The sequence below is a fragment of the Salmo salar genome, chromosome ssa10 (assembly GCF_905237065.1).
Source record: "Salmo salar chromosome ssa10, Ssal_v3.1, whole genome shotgun sequence".
Taxonomy (NCBI): Eukaryota; Metazoa; Chordata; class Actinopteri; order Salmoniformes; family Salmonidae; genus Salmo; species Salmo salar.
Window position 1 is genome coordinate 47,221,265 of NC_059451.1, and position 15,327 is coordinate 47,236,591.

The window sequence follows — 15,327 nt, forward strand, 5'->3', positions numbered from 1 at the left end:
TGTCTGTCTGTCTGTCTGTCTGTCTGTCTGTCTGTCTGTCTGTCTGTCTGTCTGTCTGTCTGTCTGTCTGTCTGTCTGTCTGTCTGTCTGTCTGAAGGAACTGGTTTTCATTAGTGGACCAGACTCGGTTTAATATCAAGTTTCCCCTCTCTCTCTTTGCTGCAGAGAGAAGTGAATGACTAACTCAGTCTGGAACTCAGTCTGCTCTGTAACTCAGTCTGCTCCAACTGTAACTCAGTCTGCTCTAACTGTAACCCAGTCTGCTCTAACTGTAACTCAGTCTGCTCCAACTGTAACTCAGTCTGCTCCAACTGTAACTCAGTCTGCTCTAACTGTAACCCAGTCTGCTCTAACTGTAACTCAGTCTGCTCCAACTGTAACTCAGTCTGCTCCAACTGTAACTCAGTCTGCTCCAACTGTAACTCAGTCTGCTCCAACTGTAACTCAGTCTGCTCCAACTGTAACTCAGTCTGCTCCAACTGTAACCCAGTCTGCTCTAACTGTAACTCAGTCTGCTCCAACTGTAATTCAGTCTGCTCTAACTGTAACTCAGTCTGCTCCAACTGTAACTCAGTCTGCTCCAACTGTAATTCAGTCTGCTCCAACTGTAACTCAGTCTGGAACTCAGTCTGCTCCAACTGTAACTCAGTCTGCTCCAACTGTAACTCAGTCTGCTCCAACTGTAACTCAGCCTGCTCCAACTGTAACTCAGTCTGCTCCAACTGTAACTCAGTCTGGAACTCAGTCTGCTCCAACTGTTTCTCAGTCTGCTCTAACTATAACTCAGTCTGCTCTAACTGTAACTCAGTCTGCTCCAACTGTAACTCAGTCTGCTCCAACTGTAATTCAGTCTGCTCCAACTGTAACTCAGTCTGGAACTCAGTCTGCTCCAACTGTAACTCAGTCTGCTCCAACTATAACTCAGTCTGCTCCAACTGTAACTCAGTCTGCTCCAACTGTAACTCAGTCTGCTCCAACTGTAACTCAGTCTGGAACTCAGTCTGCTCCAACTGTAACTCAGTCTGCTCCAACTGTAACTCAGTCTGCTCCAACTGTAACTCAGCCTGTTCCAACTGTAACTCAGTCTGCTCCAACTGTAACTCAGTCTGGAACTCAGTCTGCTCCAACTGTAACTCAGTCTGCTCCAACTGTAACTCAGCCTGTTCCAACTGTAACTCAGTCTGCTCCAACTGTAACTCAGTCTGGAACTCAGTCTGCTCCAACTGTTTCTCAGTCTGCTCTAACTGTCACTCAGTCTGCTCCAACTGTAACTCAGTCTGCTCTAACTGTAACTCAGTCTGCTCCAACTGTAACTCAGTCTGCTCCAACTGTAACTCAGTCTGGAACTCAGTCTGCTCCAACTGTAACTCAGTCTGCTCCAACTGCGCTGTCTGTCTGTCTGTCTGTCTGTCTGTCTGTCTGTCTGTCTGTCTGTCTGTCTGTCTGTCTGTCTGTCTGTCTGTCTGTCTGTCTGTCTGTCTGTCTGTCTGTCTGTCGTACACCCAGTCATGTCATGTAGGCCAATGGTGTGGCGTGCACCTGTCTCTATGTTCTGTCAGCTGCTGTGATGGGGATCTAGACAGACAGACCAGCTCTGTTAGACAGACAGACAGACCAGCTCTGTTAGACAGACAGACAGACCAGCTCTGTTAGACAGACAGACAGACCAGCTCTGTTAGACAGACAGACAGACCAGCTCTGTTAGACAGACAGACAGACAACCCAGCTCTGTTAGACAGACAGACAGACAACCCAGCTCTGTTAGACAGACAGACAGACCAGCTCTGTTAGACAGACAGACAGACAACCCAGCTCTGTTAGACAGACAGACAGACAACCCAGCTCTGCTAGACAGACAGACAGACAACCCAGCTCTGTTAGACAGACAGACAGACAACCCAGCTCTGTTAGACAGACAGACAGACAGACAGACAGACAGACAGACAGACAGACAGACAGACAGACAACCCAGCTCTGTTAGACAGACAGACAGACAACCCAGCTCTGTTAGACAGACAGACAGACCAGCTCTGTTAGACAGACAGACAGACAACCCAGCTCTGTTAGACAGACAGACAGACAACCCAGCTCTGTTAGACAGACAGACAGACAACCCAGCTCTGTTAGACAGACAGACAGACCAGCTCTGTTAGACAGACAGACAACCCAGCTCTGTTAGACAGACAGACAGACCAGCTCTGTTAGACAGACAGACAGACCAGCTCTGTTAGACAGACAGACAGACCAGCTCTGTTAGACAGACAGACAGACCAGCTCTGTTAGACAGACAGACAGACCAGCTCTGTTAGACAGACAGACAACCCAGCTCTGTTAGACAGACAGACAACCCAGCTCTGTTAGACAGACAGACAACCCAGCTCTGTTAGACAGACAGACAGACAACCCAGCTCTGTTAGACAGACAGACCAGCTCTGTTAGACAGACGGACAGACAACCCAGCTCTGTTAGACAGACAGACAGACAACCCAGCTCTGTTAGACAGACAGACAGACAACCCAGCTCTGTTAGACAGACAGACAGACAGACAACCCAGCTCTGTTAGACAGACAGACAACCCAGCTCTGTTAGACAGACAGACAGACAACCCAGCTCTGTTAGACAGACAGACAGACCAGCTCTGTTAGACAGACAGACAGACAACCCAGCTCTGTTAGACAGACAGACCAGCTCTGTTAGACAGACGGACAGACAGACAACCCAGCTCTGTTTGACAGACAGACCAGCTCTGTTTGACAGACAGACCAGCTCTGTTAGACAGACAGACAGACCAGCTCTGTTAGACAGACAGACAGACCAGCTCTGTTAGACAGACAGACAGACCAGCTCTGTTAGACAGACAGACAGCCAAGCTCTGTTAGACAGACAGACAGCCCAGCTCTGTTAGACAGACAGACAGACAGACCAGCTCTGTTAGACAGACAGACAACCCAGCTCTGTTAGACAGACAGACAGACAACCCAGCTCTGTTAGACAGACAGACAGACAACCCAGCTCTGTTAGACAGACAGACAGACAACCCAGCTCTGTTAGACAGACAGACAGACAGACAACCCAGCTCTGTTAGACAGACAGACAACCCAGCTCTGTTAGACAGACAGACAGACCAGCTCTGTTAGACAGACAGACAGACAACCCAGCTCTGTTAGACAGACAGACAGACCATCTCTGTTAGACAGACAGACAGACCAGCTCTGTTAGACAGACAGACAGACAACCCAGCTCTGTTAGACAGACAGACAGACCAGCTCTGTTAGACAGACGGACAGACAGACAACCCAGCTCTGTTAGACAGACAGACAGACCAGCTCTGTTAGACAGACAGACAGACAGACCAGCTCTGTTAGACAGACAGACAGCCCAGCTCTGTTAGACAGACAGACAGACCAGCTCTGTTAGACAGACAGACAGCCCAGCTCTGTTAGACAGACAGACAGACCCTCTCTGTTCCCCCCCCTCTCTCTCTCTGCAGCTCTGATACATGTAGATTAGAAGCCTTGTAGTTGTAACCCTCTCTGTCCCCCCCCCCTCTCTCTCTGCAGCTCTGATACATGTAGATTAGAAGCCTTGTAGTTGTAACCCTCTCTGTTTCCCCCCCCCCCTCTCTCTCTGCAGCTCTGATACATGTAGATTAGAAGCCTTGTAGTTGTAACCCTCTCTGTTCCCCCCCTCTCTCTCTCTGCAGCTCTGATACATGTAGATTAGAAGCCTTGTAGTTGTAACCCTCTCTGTTTCCCCCCCCTCTCTCTCTGCAGCTCTGATACATGTAGATTAGAAGCCTTGTAGTTGTAACCCTCTCTGTTCCCCCCCTCTCTCTCTGCAGCTCTGATACATGTAGATTAGAAGCCTTGTAGTTGTAACCCTCTCTGTTTCCCCCCCTCTCTCTCTCTGCAGCTCTGATACATGTAGATTAGAAGCCTTGTAGTTGTAACCCTCTCTGTTTCCCCCCCCTCTCTCTCTCTGCAGCTCTGATACATGTAGATTAGAAGCCTTGTAGTTGTAACCCTCTCTGTTCCCCCCCCCTCTCTCTCTCTGCAGCTCTGATACATGTAGATTAGAAGCCTTGTAGTTGTAACCCTCTCTGTTCCCCCCCCTCTCTCTCTCTGCAGCTCTGATACATGTAGATTAGAAGCCTTGTAGTTGTAACCCTCTCTGTTTCCCCCCCTCTCTCTCTGCAGCTCTGATACATGTAGATTAGAAGCCTTGTAGTTGTAACCCTCTCTGTTCCCCCCCTCTCTCTCTCTCTGCAGCTCTGATACATGTAGATTAGAAGCCTTGTAGTTGTAACCCTCTCTGTTCCCCCCCTCTCTCTCTCTCTGCAGCTCTGATACATGTAGATTAGAAGCCTTGTAGTTGTAACCCTCTCTGTTCCCCCCCTCTCTCTCTGCAGCTCTGATACATGTAGATTAGAAGCCTTGTAGTTGTAACCCTCTCTGTTTACCCCCCCTCTCTCTCTCTGCAGCTCTGATACATGTAGATTAGAAGCCTTGTAGTTGTAACCCTCTCTGTCCCCCCCTCTCTCTCTCTCTGCAGCTCTGATACATGTAGATTAGAAGCCTTGTAGTTGTAACCCTCTCTGTTCCCCCCCTCTCTCTCTCTGCAGCTCTGATACATGTAGATTAGAAGCCTTGTAGTTGTAACCCTCTCTGTTTCCCCCCCTCTCTCTCTGCAGCTCTGATACATGTAGATTAGAAGCCTTGTAGTTGTAACCCTCTCTGTCCCCCCCTCTCTCTCTCTCTGCAGCTCTGATACATGTAGATTAGAAGCCTTGTAGTTGTAACCCTCTCTGTTCCCCCCCTCTCTCTCTCTCTGCAGCTCTGATACATGTAGATTAGAAGCCTTGTAGTTGTAACCCTCTCTGTTCCCCCCCTCTCTCTCTGCAGCTCTGATACATGTAGATTAGAAGCCTTGTAGTTGTAACCCTCTCTGTTTACCCCCCCCTCTCTCTCTCTGCAGCTCTGATACATGTAGATTAGAAGCCTTGTAGTTGTAACCCTCTCTGTTTCCCCCCCTCCTTCTCTCTGCAGCTCTGATACATGTAGATTAGAAGCCTTGTAGTTGTAACCCTCTCTGTTCCCCCCCCTCTCTCTCTCTCTGCAGCTCTGATACATGTAGATTAGAAGCCTTGTAGTTGTAACCCTCTCTGTTCCCCCCCTCTCTCTCTCTCTGCAGCTCTGATACATGTAGATTAGAAGCCTTGTAGTTGAAACCCTCTCTGTTCCCCCCCTCTCTCTCTCTGCAGCTCTGATACATGTAGATTAGAAGCCTTGTAGTTGAAACCCTCTCTGTTCCCCCCCTCTCTCTCTGCAGCTCTGATACATGTAGATTAGAAGCCTTGTAGTTGTAACCCTCTCTGTTCCCCCCCCTCTCTCTCTCTGCAGCTCTGATACATGTAGATTAGAAGCCTTGTAGTTGAAACCCTCTCTGTTCCCCCCCCCTCTCTCTCTCTCTGCAGCTCTGATACATGTAGATTAGAAGCCTTGTAGTTGAAACCCTCTCTGTTTCTCTTTCCCCTCTCTCTGCAGCTCTTCCTCCCAAGCCGGCCAAGCCCATGACTCCAGTGAGCAGCAGCAACGGTGTGAAGGAAGGGGCTGAGGGATCGTTACAGGAAGCAGAGTGGTACTGGGGAGACATATCAAGGTAACACTCTCTCACACACACGTTCGCACTCCTTCTGTTTGACTTTCTCCACACACCCAAGGTCAACACACAGTCTCTCTGTGTCTGTGTCTCTGCAAGGCTGTGTGTGTGTGTGTGTGTGTGTGTGTGTGTGTGTGTGTGTGTGTGTGTGTGTGTGTGTGTGTGTGTGTGTGTGTGTGTGTGTGTGTGTGTGTGTGTACAGAATGTCCTGTTTGTCTTGTGTGTTGGTATCGTGCATGTCTGAGTTTGTTTGGAGAGAAAGAGCCTCGAGTCGAGTCATGGGATCACATAAATCGATACTCAAACTCACTCTCAAGATCACAGACATCCCTTTTATACCAGGTACGTTGCCTTTTCACGCTCCCTCTCTCTCTCTCTCTCTCTCTCTCTCTCTCCCTCTCTCTCTCTCTATCTCACTCTCTCTCTCTATCTCACTCTCTCTCTCTATCTCACTCTCTTCCACCCTCTCTTCCTCTTCCTCTCCTCTCTCTCTCTCTCTCTCTCTCTCTCTCTCTCTCTCTCTCTCTATCTCACTCTCTCTTTCTATCTCTATCTCTCTCTCTCCCTCTCTCTCTCGCTCTCTCTCTCTCTCTCTCTCCCTCTCTTCCTCTCTCTCTCTCTCTCTCTCTCTTCCTCTCTCTCTCTCTCTCTCTCTCTCTCTCTCTCTCACTATCTCACTCTCTCTCTATCTCACTCTCTTCCACCCTCTCTTCCTCTCTCTCTCTCACTCTCTATCTCACTCTCTCTCTCTATCTCACTCTCTTCCACCCTCTCTTCCTCTCTCTCTCTCTCTCTCTCTCACTCTCTTCCACTCTCTCTCTCTCTCTCTCTCTCTCTCTCTCTCTCTCTCTCTCTCTCTCTCTCTCTCACTCTCTTCCACCCTCTCTTCCTCTCTCTCTCTCTCTCTCTCTCTCTCTCTCTCTCTCTCTCTCTCTCTCTCTCTCTCTCTCTCTCTCTATCTCTCTCTCTATCTCACTCTCTTCCTCCCTCTCTTCCTCCCTCTCTTCCTCCCTCTCTCTCTCTCTCTCTCTCTCTCTCTCTCTCTCTCTCTTCCACCCTCTCTTCCTCTCTCTCTCTCTCTCTTTCTCTCTCTCCCTCTCTCTTTCTTTCGTTCTCTCTCTCTCAGCTGGGTCTGTAGAGTAGAGTGTATAATACTGCTTAGCTAAGCACCACCAGCCAAAGCTGGCACATACATCTGAGAGTAAAGCTGCACACACACACACACACACACACACACACACACACACACACACACACACACACACACACACACACACACACACACACACACACACACACACACACACACACACACACACACACACACAGGCACAGGCACACACACACACACCTACAGACAGTAAGTCTATCTGCCCACAGACCTGTCTGAGTGGGACTAGTGTGAAACGTAGACTGATTAGAGCAGAGCAGTGTACATTAAGGCTAGTCCAGTCTGTCTGTCTGTCTGTCTGTCTGTCTGTCTGTCTGTCTGTCTGTCTGTCTGTCTGTCTGTCTGTCTGTCTGTCTGTCTGTCTGTCTGCCTGCCTGCTGGTTTGGCCCAGGGTTGTTTCATGCTCTGATTACTTAAATTATTCAATGGCTGCACTGTTTACAATGTGTTACACACAACACACTAACACACACACTAACACACACTCATTCACTCACTCACACACTGACCACACACACTAACACACACTCATTCACTCACTCACACACTAACACACACACTAACACACACACTAACACACACATAGACAAACACTCATTCACTCACTCACACACAAAACCAAAAGTCATCCAGGGTGTATAGTTAGGAGAGGGTTAAGGGAATTTTGGCAGCAAAGTAACCCCCCCTCATCTCAGCCTGGGGCAGCAGTGTCAGAGCAACGCTGTGTCATACCAAATCAACTCCCTTCTACACACACACACACACACTGCCCCAGCTCCCCTCTGCACACACACACACACACACACACACACACACACACACACACACACACACACACACACACACACACACACACACACACACACACACACACACACACACACTGCCCCAGCTCCCCTCTGCACACACACTCACACACACTGCCCCAGCTCCCCGCTACACACACACACACACACACACACACACACACACACACACACACACACACACACACACACACACACACACACACACTTCCCCAGCTCCCCTCTACACACACACACACAAAAGCACACACACACTCACACACATCCCCAGCGCCCCTCAAACACACACAAAAACACACACACACACACACATCCCCAGCTCCCCTCACACACACAAACAAAGGACCTCAGCTGCTCCTGCAGGCTAAAGTTAACTCCCATGGAGAGGTTAGCTGACTGGAAGGGAGAGGAAGGGGGGCTGCTTCCTCAGCATGACGAGGCTTACTGCCCCCACAGACGGAGGGAGCAAGCTGCTCTTCAGACAGGCTGGAAAGACCCTAAAGCCTGTCTGGGATATAGGCTACAGACCTACAGACTGGAGCAATGTAGTGTGTGTGTGTGTGTGTGTGTGTGTGTGTGTGTGTGTGTGTGTGTGTGTGTGTGTGTGTGTGTGTGTGTGTGTGTGTGTGTGTGTGTGTGTGTGTGTGTGTGTGTGTGTGTGTGTGTGTGTGTGTGTGTGTGTGTGCATGAGGTAAAGCATTCCAACATGTCTGCCTTCTCCAGACGGTTTCAGCAGACCGGAGGGACACAGGCCACTGCCTCTGCTCACAGCCAGCCCTAACACACATGCTCACACACACTCACTCACCGATGTCTGTCTTTCTTTCCTGTAGTAAGGAGACCAATGTGTTTAGGGAGGGAGGGAGGGAGGCTATACTGTGAATTACCTGCCATAATTAAAGGGAAGGTAGCAGCCCTTCTTGTTAAAGCCATCTAGCCTTGGATTCAGATGTGTAACCCCTCTCTTTCTCTCTCTCTCTCTTCCTCCCCCCCCTCTCTCCCTGTATCCCTCTCTCCAGGGAAGAGGTGAATGATAAACTGAGAGACATGCCTGATGGGACCTTCCTAGTTCGGGACGCCTCAACCAAAATGCAGGGTGACTACACTCTAACACTGAGGTAGGTTACCACACTACACACTAACACTACACACTAACACTTAGGTAGGTTACCACACTAACACTACACACTAACACTTAGGTAGGTTACCACACTACACACTAACACTACACACTAACACTGAGGTAGGTTACCACACTACACACTAACACTACACACTAACACTGAGGTAGGTTACCACACTACACACTAACACTTAGGTAGGTTACCACACTACACACTAACACTGAGGTAGGTTACCACACTACACACTAACACTACACACTAACACTGAGGTAGGTTACCACACTACACACTAACACTACACACTAACACTGAGGTAGGTTACCACACTACACACTAACACTTAGGTAGGTTACCACACTACACACTAACACTACACACTAACACTGAGGTAGGTTACCACACTACACACTAACACTTAGGTAGGTTACCACACTACACACTAACACTACACACTAACACTTAGGTAGGTTACCACACTACACACTAACACTACACACTAACACTGAGGTAGGTTACCACACTACACACTAACACTACACACTAACACTGAGGTAGGTTACCACACTACACACTAACACTTAGGTAGGTTACCACACTACACACTAACACTACACACTAACACTGAGGTAGGTTACCACACTACACACTAACACTTAGGTAGGTTACCACACTACACACTAACACTACACACTAACACTGAGGTAGGTTAACACACTAGACACTAACACTTAGGTAGGTTACCACACTACACACTAACACTGAGGTAGGTTACCACACTACACACTAACCCTGAGGGAGGTTACCACACTACACACTAACACTGAGGTAGGTTACCACACTACACACTAACACTACACACTAACACTGAGGTAGGTTACCACACTACACACTAATACTTAGGTAGGTTACCACACTACACACTAACAATGAGGTAGGTTACCACACTACACACTAACACTGAGGTAGGTTACCACACTACACACTAACACTTAGGTAGGTTACCACACTACACACTAACACTGAGGTAGGTTACCACACTACACACTAACACTTAGGTAGGTTACCACACTACACACTAACACTACACACTAACACTGAGGTAGGTTACCACACTACACACTACACACTAACACTGAGGTAGGTTACCACACTACACACTAACACTTAGGTAGGTTACCACACTACACACTAACACTACACACTAACACTTAGGTAGGTTACCACACTACACACTAACACTTAGGTAGGTTACCACACTACACACTAACACTGAGGTAGGTTACCACACTACACACTAACACTTAGGTAGGTTACCACACTACATACTAACACTGAGGTAGGTTACCACACTACACACTAACACTACACACTAACACTGAGGTAGGTTACCACACTACACACTAACACTTAGGTAGGTTAACACACTACACACTACACACTAACACTTAGGTAGGTTACCACACTACACACTAACACTGAGGTAGGTTACCACACTACACACTAACACTGAGGTGGGTTACCACACTACACACTAACACTTAGGTAGGTTACCACACTACACACTAACACTACACACTAACACTGAGGTAGGTTACCACACTACACACTAACACTACACACTAACACTTAGGTAGGTTACCACACTACACACTAACACTACACACTAACACTGAGGTAGGTTACCACACTACACACTAACACTTAGGTAGGTTACCACACTACACACTAACACTGCGGTAGGTTACCACACTACACACTAACACTACACATTAACACTGAGGTAGGTTACCACACTACACACTAACACTTAGGTAGGTTACCACACTACACACTAACACTGAGGTAGGTTACCACACTACACACTAACACTACACACTAACACTGAGGTAGGTTACCACACTACACACTAACACTGAGGTAGGTTACCACACTACACACTAACACTACACACTAACACTGAGGTAGGTTACCACACTACACACTAACACTTAGGTAGGTTACCACACTACACACTAACACTGAGGTAGGTTACCACACTACACACTAACACTTAGGTAGGTTACCACACTACACACTAACACTGAGGTAGGTTACCACACTACACCAGGCTCACTTCTTTCACAAGAGTTTCTGGACAGAGGGACGTTGTTTTTATATCAAGTAGTAACCCCTGAAGTAGTTATTACTGGTTTATTTCTAGTGAGCTCACACCTATAGGAGTCTGAATGCCTCTTCAAAGTACTCATCCTCTCTCTCTCTCTGTGTATGTGTGTGTGTGTGTGTGTGTGTGTGTGTGTGTGTGTGTGTGTGTGTGTGTGTGTGTGTGTGTGTGTGTGTGTGTGTGTGTGTGTGTGTGTGTGTGTGTGTGTGTGTGTGTGTGTGTGTGTGTGTGTGTGTAGGAAAGGGGGCAACAACAAGTTAATCAAGATCTACCACCGGGATGGGAAGTATGGCTTCTCAGACCCCCTGACGTTTGGTTCTGTTGTGGAGCTGATCAATCACTATAGACATGAATCCCTGGCCCAGTACAACACCAAGCTAGACGTCAAACTCATGTTCCCCATCTCACACTACCAGCAGGTACGGACTAGCCTACACACTGTCTACTGTCCACTTCTCTCTGTCCTTCTCCTCTTCCTGTACTCTCTCCTCTCTGTCCTTCTCCTCTCTGTCCTCTCTCTCTCTGCACCTCTTGCTCCTCTCCCTGTACTCTCTCCTCTCTGTCCTTCTCTATGTCCTCTCTCTCTCTGCACCTCTTGCTCCTCTCCTCCTCCTCCTCTCCTGCTCCTCCTCTCCTGTGCGTCCCCAGTAAGTCTGTTGAGTAGTTCTGGGGGTCGTTCCCTTCCTGCCCATCATGCAGGTTGATTCACACAGCATGGTGAGATATTACCCTGCTTATTCTGCTCTCTCGCTCTCCTGTCCTGCTCTGTGCTGCACCTCACTGCTGCACCTCACTGCTGCACCTCACTGCTGCACCTCAATACTGCACCTCACTACTGCACCTCACTGCTGCACCTCAATGCTGCACCTCACTGCTGCACCTCACTGCTGCACCTCACTGCTGCACCTCAATGCTGCACCTCAATGCTGCACCTCAATGCTGCACCTCAATGCTGCACCTCAATGCTGCACCTCAATGCTGCCTAAATGACACACATCCTCCATGTCAAAAGGCCGCTCCTGCATTCCTTTTTTCCCTCATTCCCTCGTTCTCTCTCTCCTGGCGTGGCTCCCGTGCTCAGCCAGTCATTACTCAGAGACCTCCGCTCCGAAGCGCGGAGCGCTCCGCCCCTTAGCACATTGAGCAAGGCATCATGGGTCCTGAATTAATGAGGCCAATAGGAAGTCTCCCTCTGTAAGCACAATCAGACAGGTTATTCCCTCCACTCCTGTACTCCCCCCCCTCTCTCTCTCTCTATATATATATATATATCTTTCTCTCTCTCTGCACTTAATGTCAATATATCGCCCTCTAATACTCTTTCTCTCTTTCTTTCATTCTCTTACTTTCTCTCAGGACCAGCTGGTGAAAGAGGACAACATTGACGCGGTGGGGAAGAAACTCCAAGAATATCACAATCAATACCAGGAGAAGAGCAAGGAGTATGACCGGCTTTATGAGGACTACACCAAGACTTCACAGGTACCGTACAACGCACACTACACTACACCGTTAGCACATCATACCACACACTACACTACACTGTTAGCACATCATACCACACACTACACCGTTAGCACATCATACCACACACTACACTGTTAGCACATCATACCACACACTACACTACACTGTTATCACATCATACCACACACTACACTACACTGTTATCACATCATACCACACACTACACTACATCGTTAGCACATCATACCACACACTACACTACACTGTTAGCACATCATACCACACACTACACTACACCGTTAGCACATCATACCACACACTACACTACACTGTTAGCACATCATACCACACACTACACTACACTGTTAGCACATCATACCACACACTACACTACACCGTTAGCACATCATACCACACACTACACTACACTGTTAGCACATCATACCACACACTACACTACACTGTTAGCACATCATACCACACACTACACTGCACCGTTAGCACATCATACCACACACTACACTACACTGTTAGCACATCATACCACACACTACACTACACTGTTAGCACATCATACCACACACTACACTACACTGTTAGCACATCATACCACACACTACACTACACTGTTAGCACATCATACCACACACTACACTACACTGTTAGCACATCATACCACACACTACACTGCACTGTTAGCACATCATACCACACACTACACTACACTGTTAGCACATCATACCACACACTACACTACACTGTTAGCACATCATACCACACACTACACTGTTAGCACATCATACCACACACTACACTACACCGTTAGCACATCATACCACACACTACACTGTTAGCACATCATAGCACACACTACACTACACCGTTAGCACATCATACCACACACTACACTGTTAGCACATCATACCACACACTACACTGCACTGTTAGCACATCATACCACACACTACACTGTTAGCACATCATACCACACACTACACTACACTGTTTGCACATCATACCACACACTACACTGCACCGTTAGCACATCATACCACACAATACACTACACTGTTAGCACATCATACCACACACTACACTGCACTGTTAGCACATCATACCACACACTACACTACACTGTTAACACATCATACCACACACTACACTGTTAGCACATCACACCACACACTACACTACACCGTTAGCACATCATACCACACACTACACTGTTAGCACATCATACCACACACTACACTACACCGTTAGCACATCATACCCACTCTACACTGTTAGCACATCATACCACACACTACACTGTTAGCACATCATACCACACACTACACTACACTGTTAGCACATCATACCACACACTACACTGTTAGCACATCATACCACACACTACACTACACTGTTAGCACATCATACCACACACTACACTGTTAGCACATCATACCACACACTACACTACACTACACTGTTAGCACATCATACCACACACTACACTACACTGTTAGCACATCATACCACACACTACACTACACTGTTAGCACATCATACCACACACTACACTGCACTGTTAGCACATCATACCACACACTACACTGCACTGTTAGCACATCATACCACACACTACACTACACTGTTAGCACATCATACCACACACTACACTGTTAGCACATCATACCACACACTACACTACACCGTTAGCACATCATACCACACACTACACTACACTGTTAGCACATCATACCACACACTACACTGCACTGTTAGCACATCATACCACACACTACACTACACTGTTAGCACATCATACCACACACTACACTGCACTGTTAGCACATCATACCACACACTACACTACACTGTTAGCACATCATACCACACACTACACTGTTAGCACATCATACCACACACTACACTGTTAGCACATCATACCACACACTACACTACACTGTTAGCACATCATACCACACACTACACTGCACTGTTAGCACATCATACCACACACTACACTGTTAGCACATCATACCACACACTACACTACACTGTTAGCACATCATACCACACACTACACTACACTGTTAGCACATCATACCACACACTACACTGTTAGCACATCATACCACACACTACACTACACTGTTAGCACATCATACCACACACTACACTGTTAGCACATCATACCACACACTACACTACACTACACTGTTAGCACATCATACCACACACTACACTACACTGTTAGCACATCATACCACACACTACACTGTTAGCACATCATACCACACACTACACTCTTAGCACATCATACCACACACTACACTCACATCACTAAACCCAAAACAGACTTAGTAACTACCACCAACTGTGTTCTATTTTAATCATGATAAAGCAGTAATTATGTCTGTGCCAGGCGGATAAATCGACACGATAGATAGGTAGACTTTATTCATTGGAAGGTTGCAGCATTATTGAGCTGACGAGTGGAAGATTGATGGCCCTGATATCGTGTTAACCCTCTCAGGAGATTCAGATGAAGAGGACGGCCATCGAGGCCTTCAACGAGACCATCAAGATCTTTGAGGAGCAGTGTCACACACAGGAACGCTACAGCAAGGACTACATGGAGCGCTTCCACCGGGAGGGCAACGACAAGGAGATTGAGAGGTATGGAGGGGGGGCGGCTCAGGCTTGCTCAAATTAGAATCCACTCTCTATTTGTCGTCAGGCAAAGTATTGTTTGTGTACAGATTAGTGGTGTCTGGATTGACCTTAGGGTTTGAACAGAATCTTATGTTGTGGTGGTGATGGACATAGTTATGAATAATGGTAGTAGTAGCACAGTAGTACGCAAACAGTATGCAGTATCCTGACCCATCCTCCACCCCCTCTCCTCCCCTACATCTTCTCCTCTTCCTCTTCCTCCTTCTCCTCTCCTCT

General features: G+C 47.6%; 1 protein-coding gene across 5 annotated transcripts in view; it reads left to right on the forward strand.

Annotated features, from left to right (window-relative positions):
- LOC106560529 (phosphatidylinositol 3-kinase regulatory subunit gamma) overlaps positions 1-15,327 on the forward strand; it is a 376,411-nt gene that overhangs the window by 352,657 nt on the left and 8,427 nt on the right. For 4 of the 5 annotated variants that reach the window (XM_045687847.1, XM_045687848.1, XM_045687850.1 and 1 more), the window contains 5 exons: positions 5,544-5,658; positions 8,655-8,753; positions 11,159-11,339; positions 12,277-12,402; positions 14,912-15,054. In XM_045687847.1, coding sequence (XP_045543803.1) covers positions 5,544-5,658; positions 8,655-8,753; positions 11,159-11,339; positions 12,277-12,402; positions 14,912-15,054 — 664 coding nt within the window. Of the gene's footprint in view, positions 1-5,543; positions 5,659-8,654; positions 8,754-10,777; positions 10,783-11,158; positions 11,340-12,276; positions 12,403-14,911; positions 15,055-15,327 lie in introns of those variants that run through there. The other variant, XM_045687851.1, reaches the window with a different exon arrangement.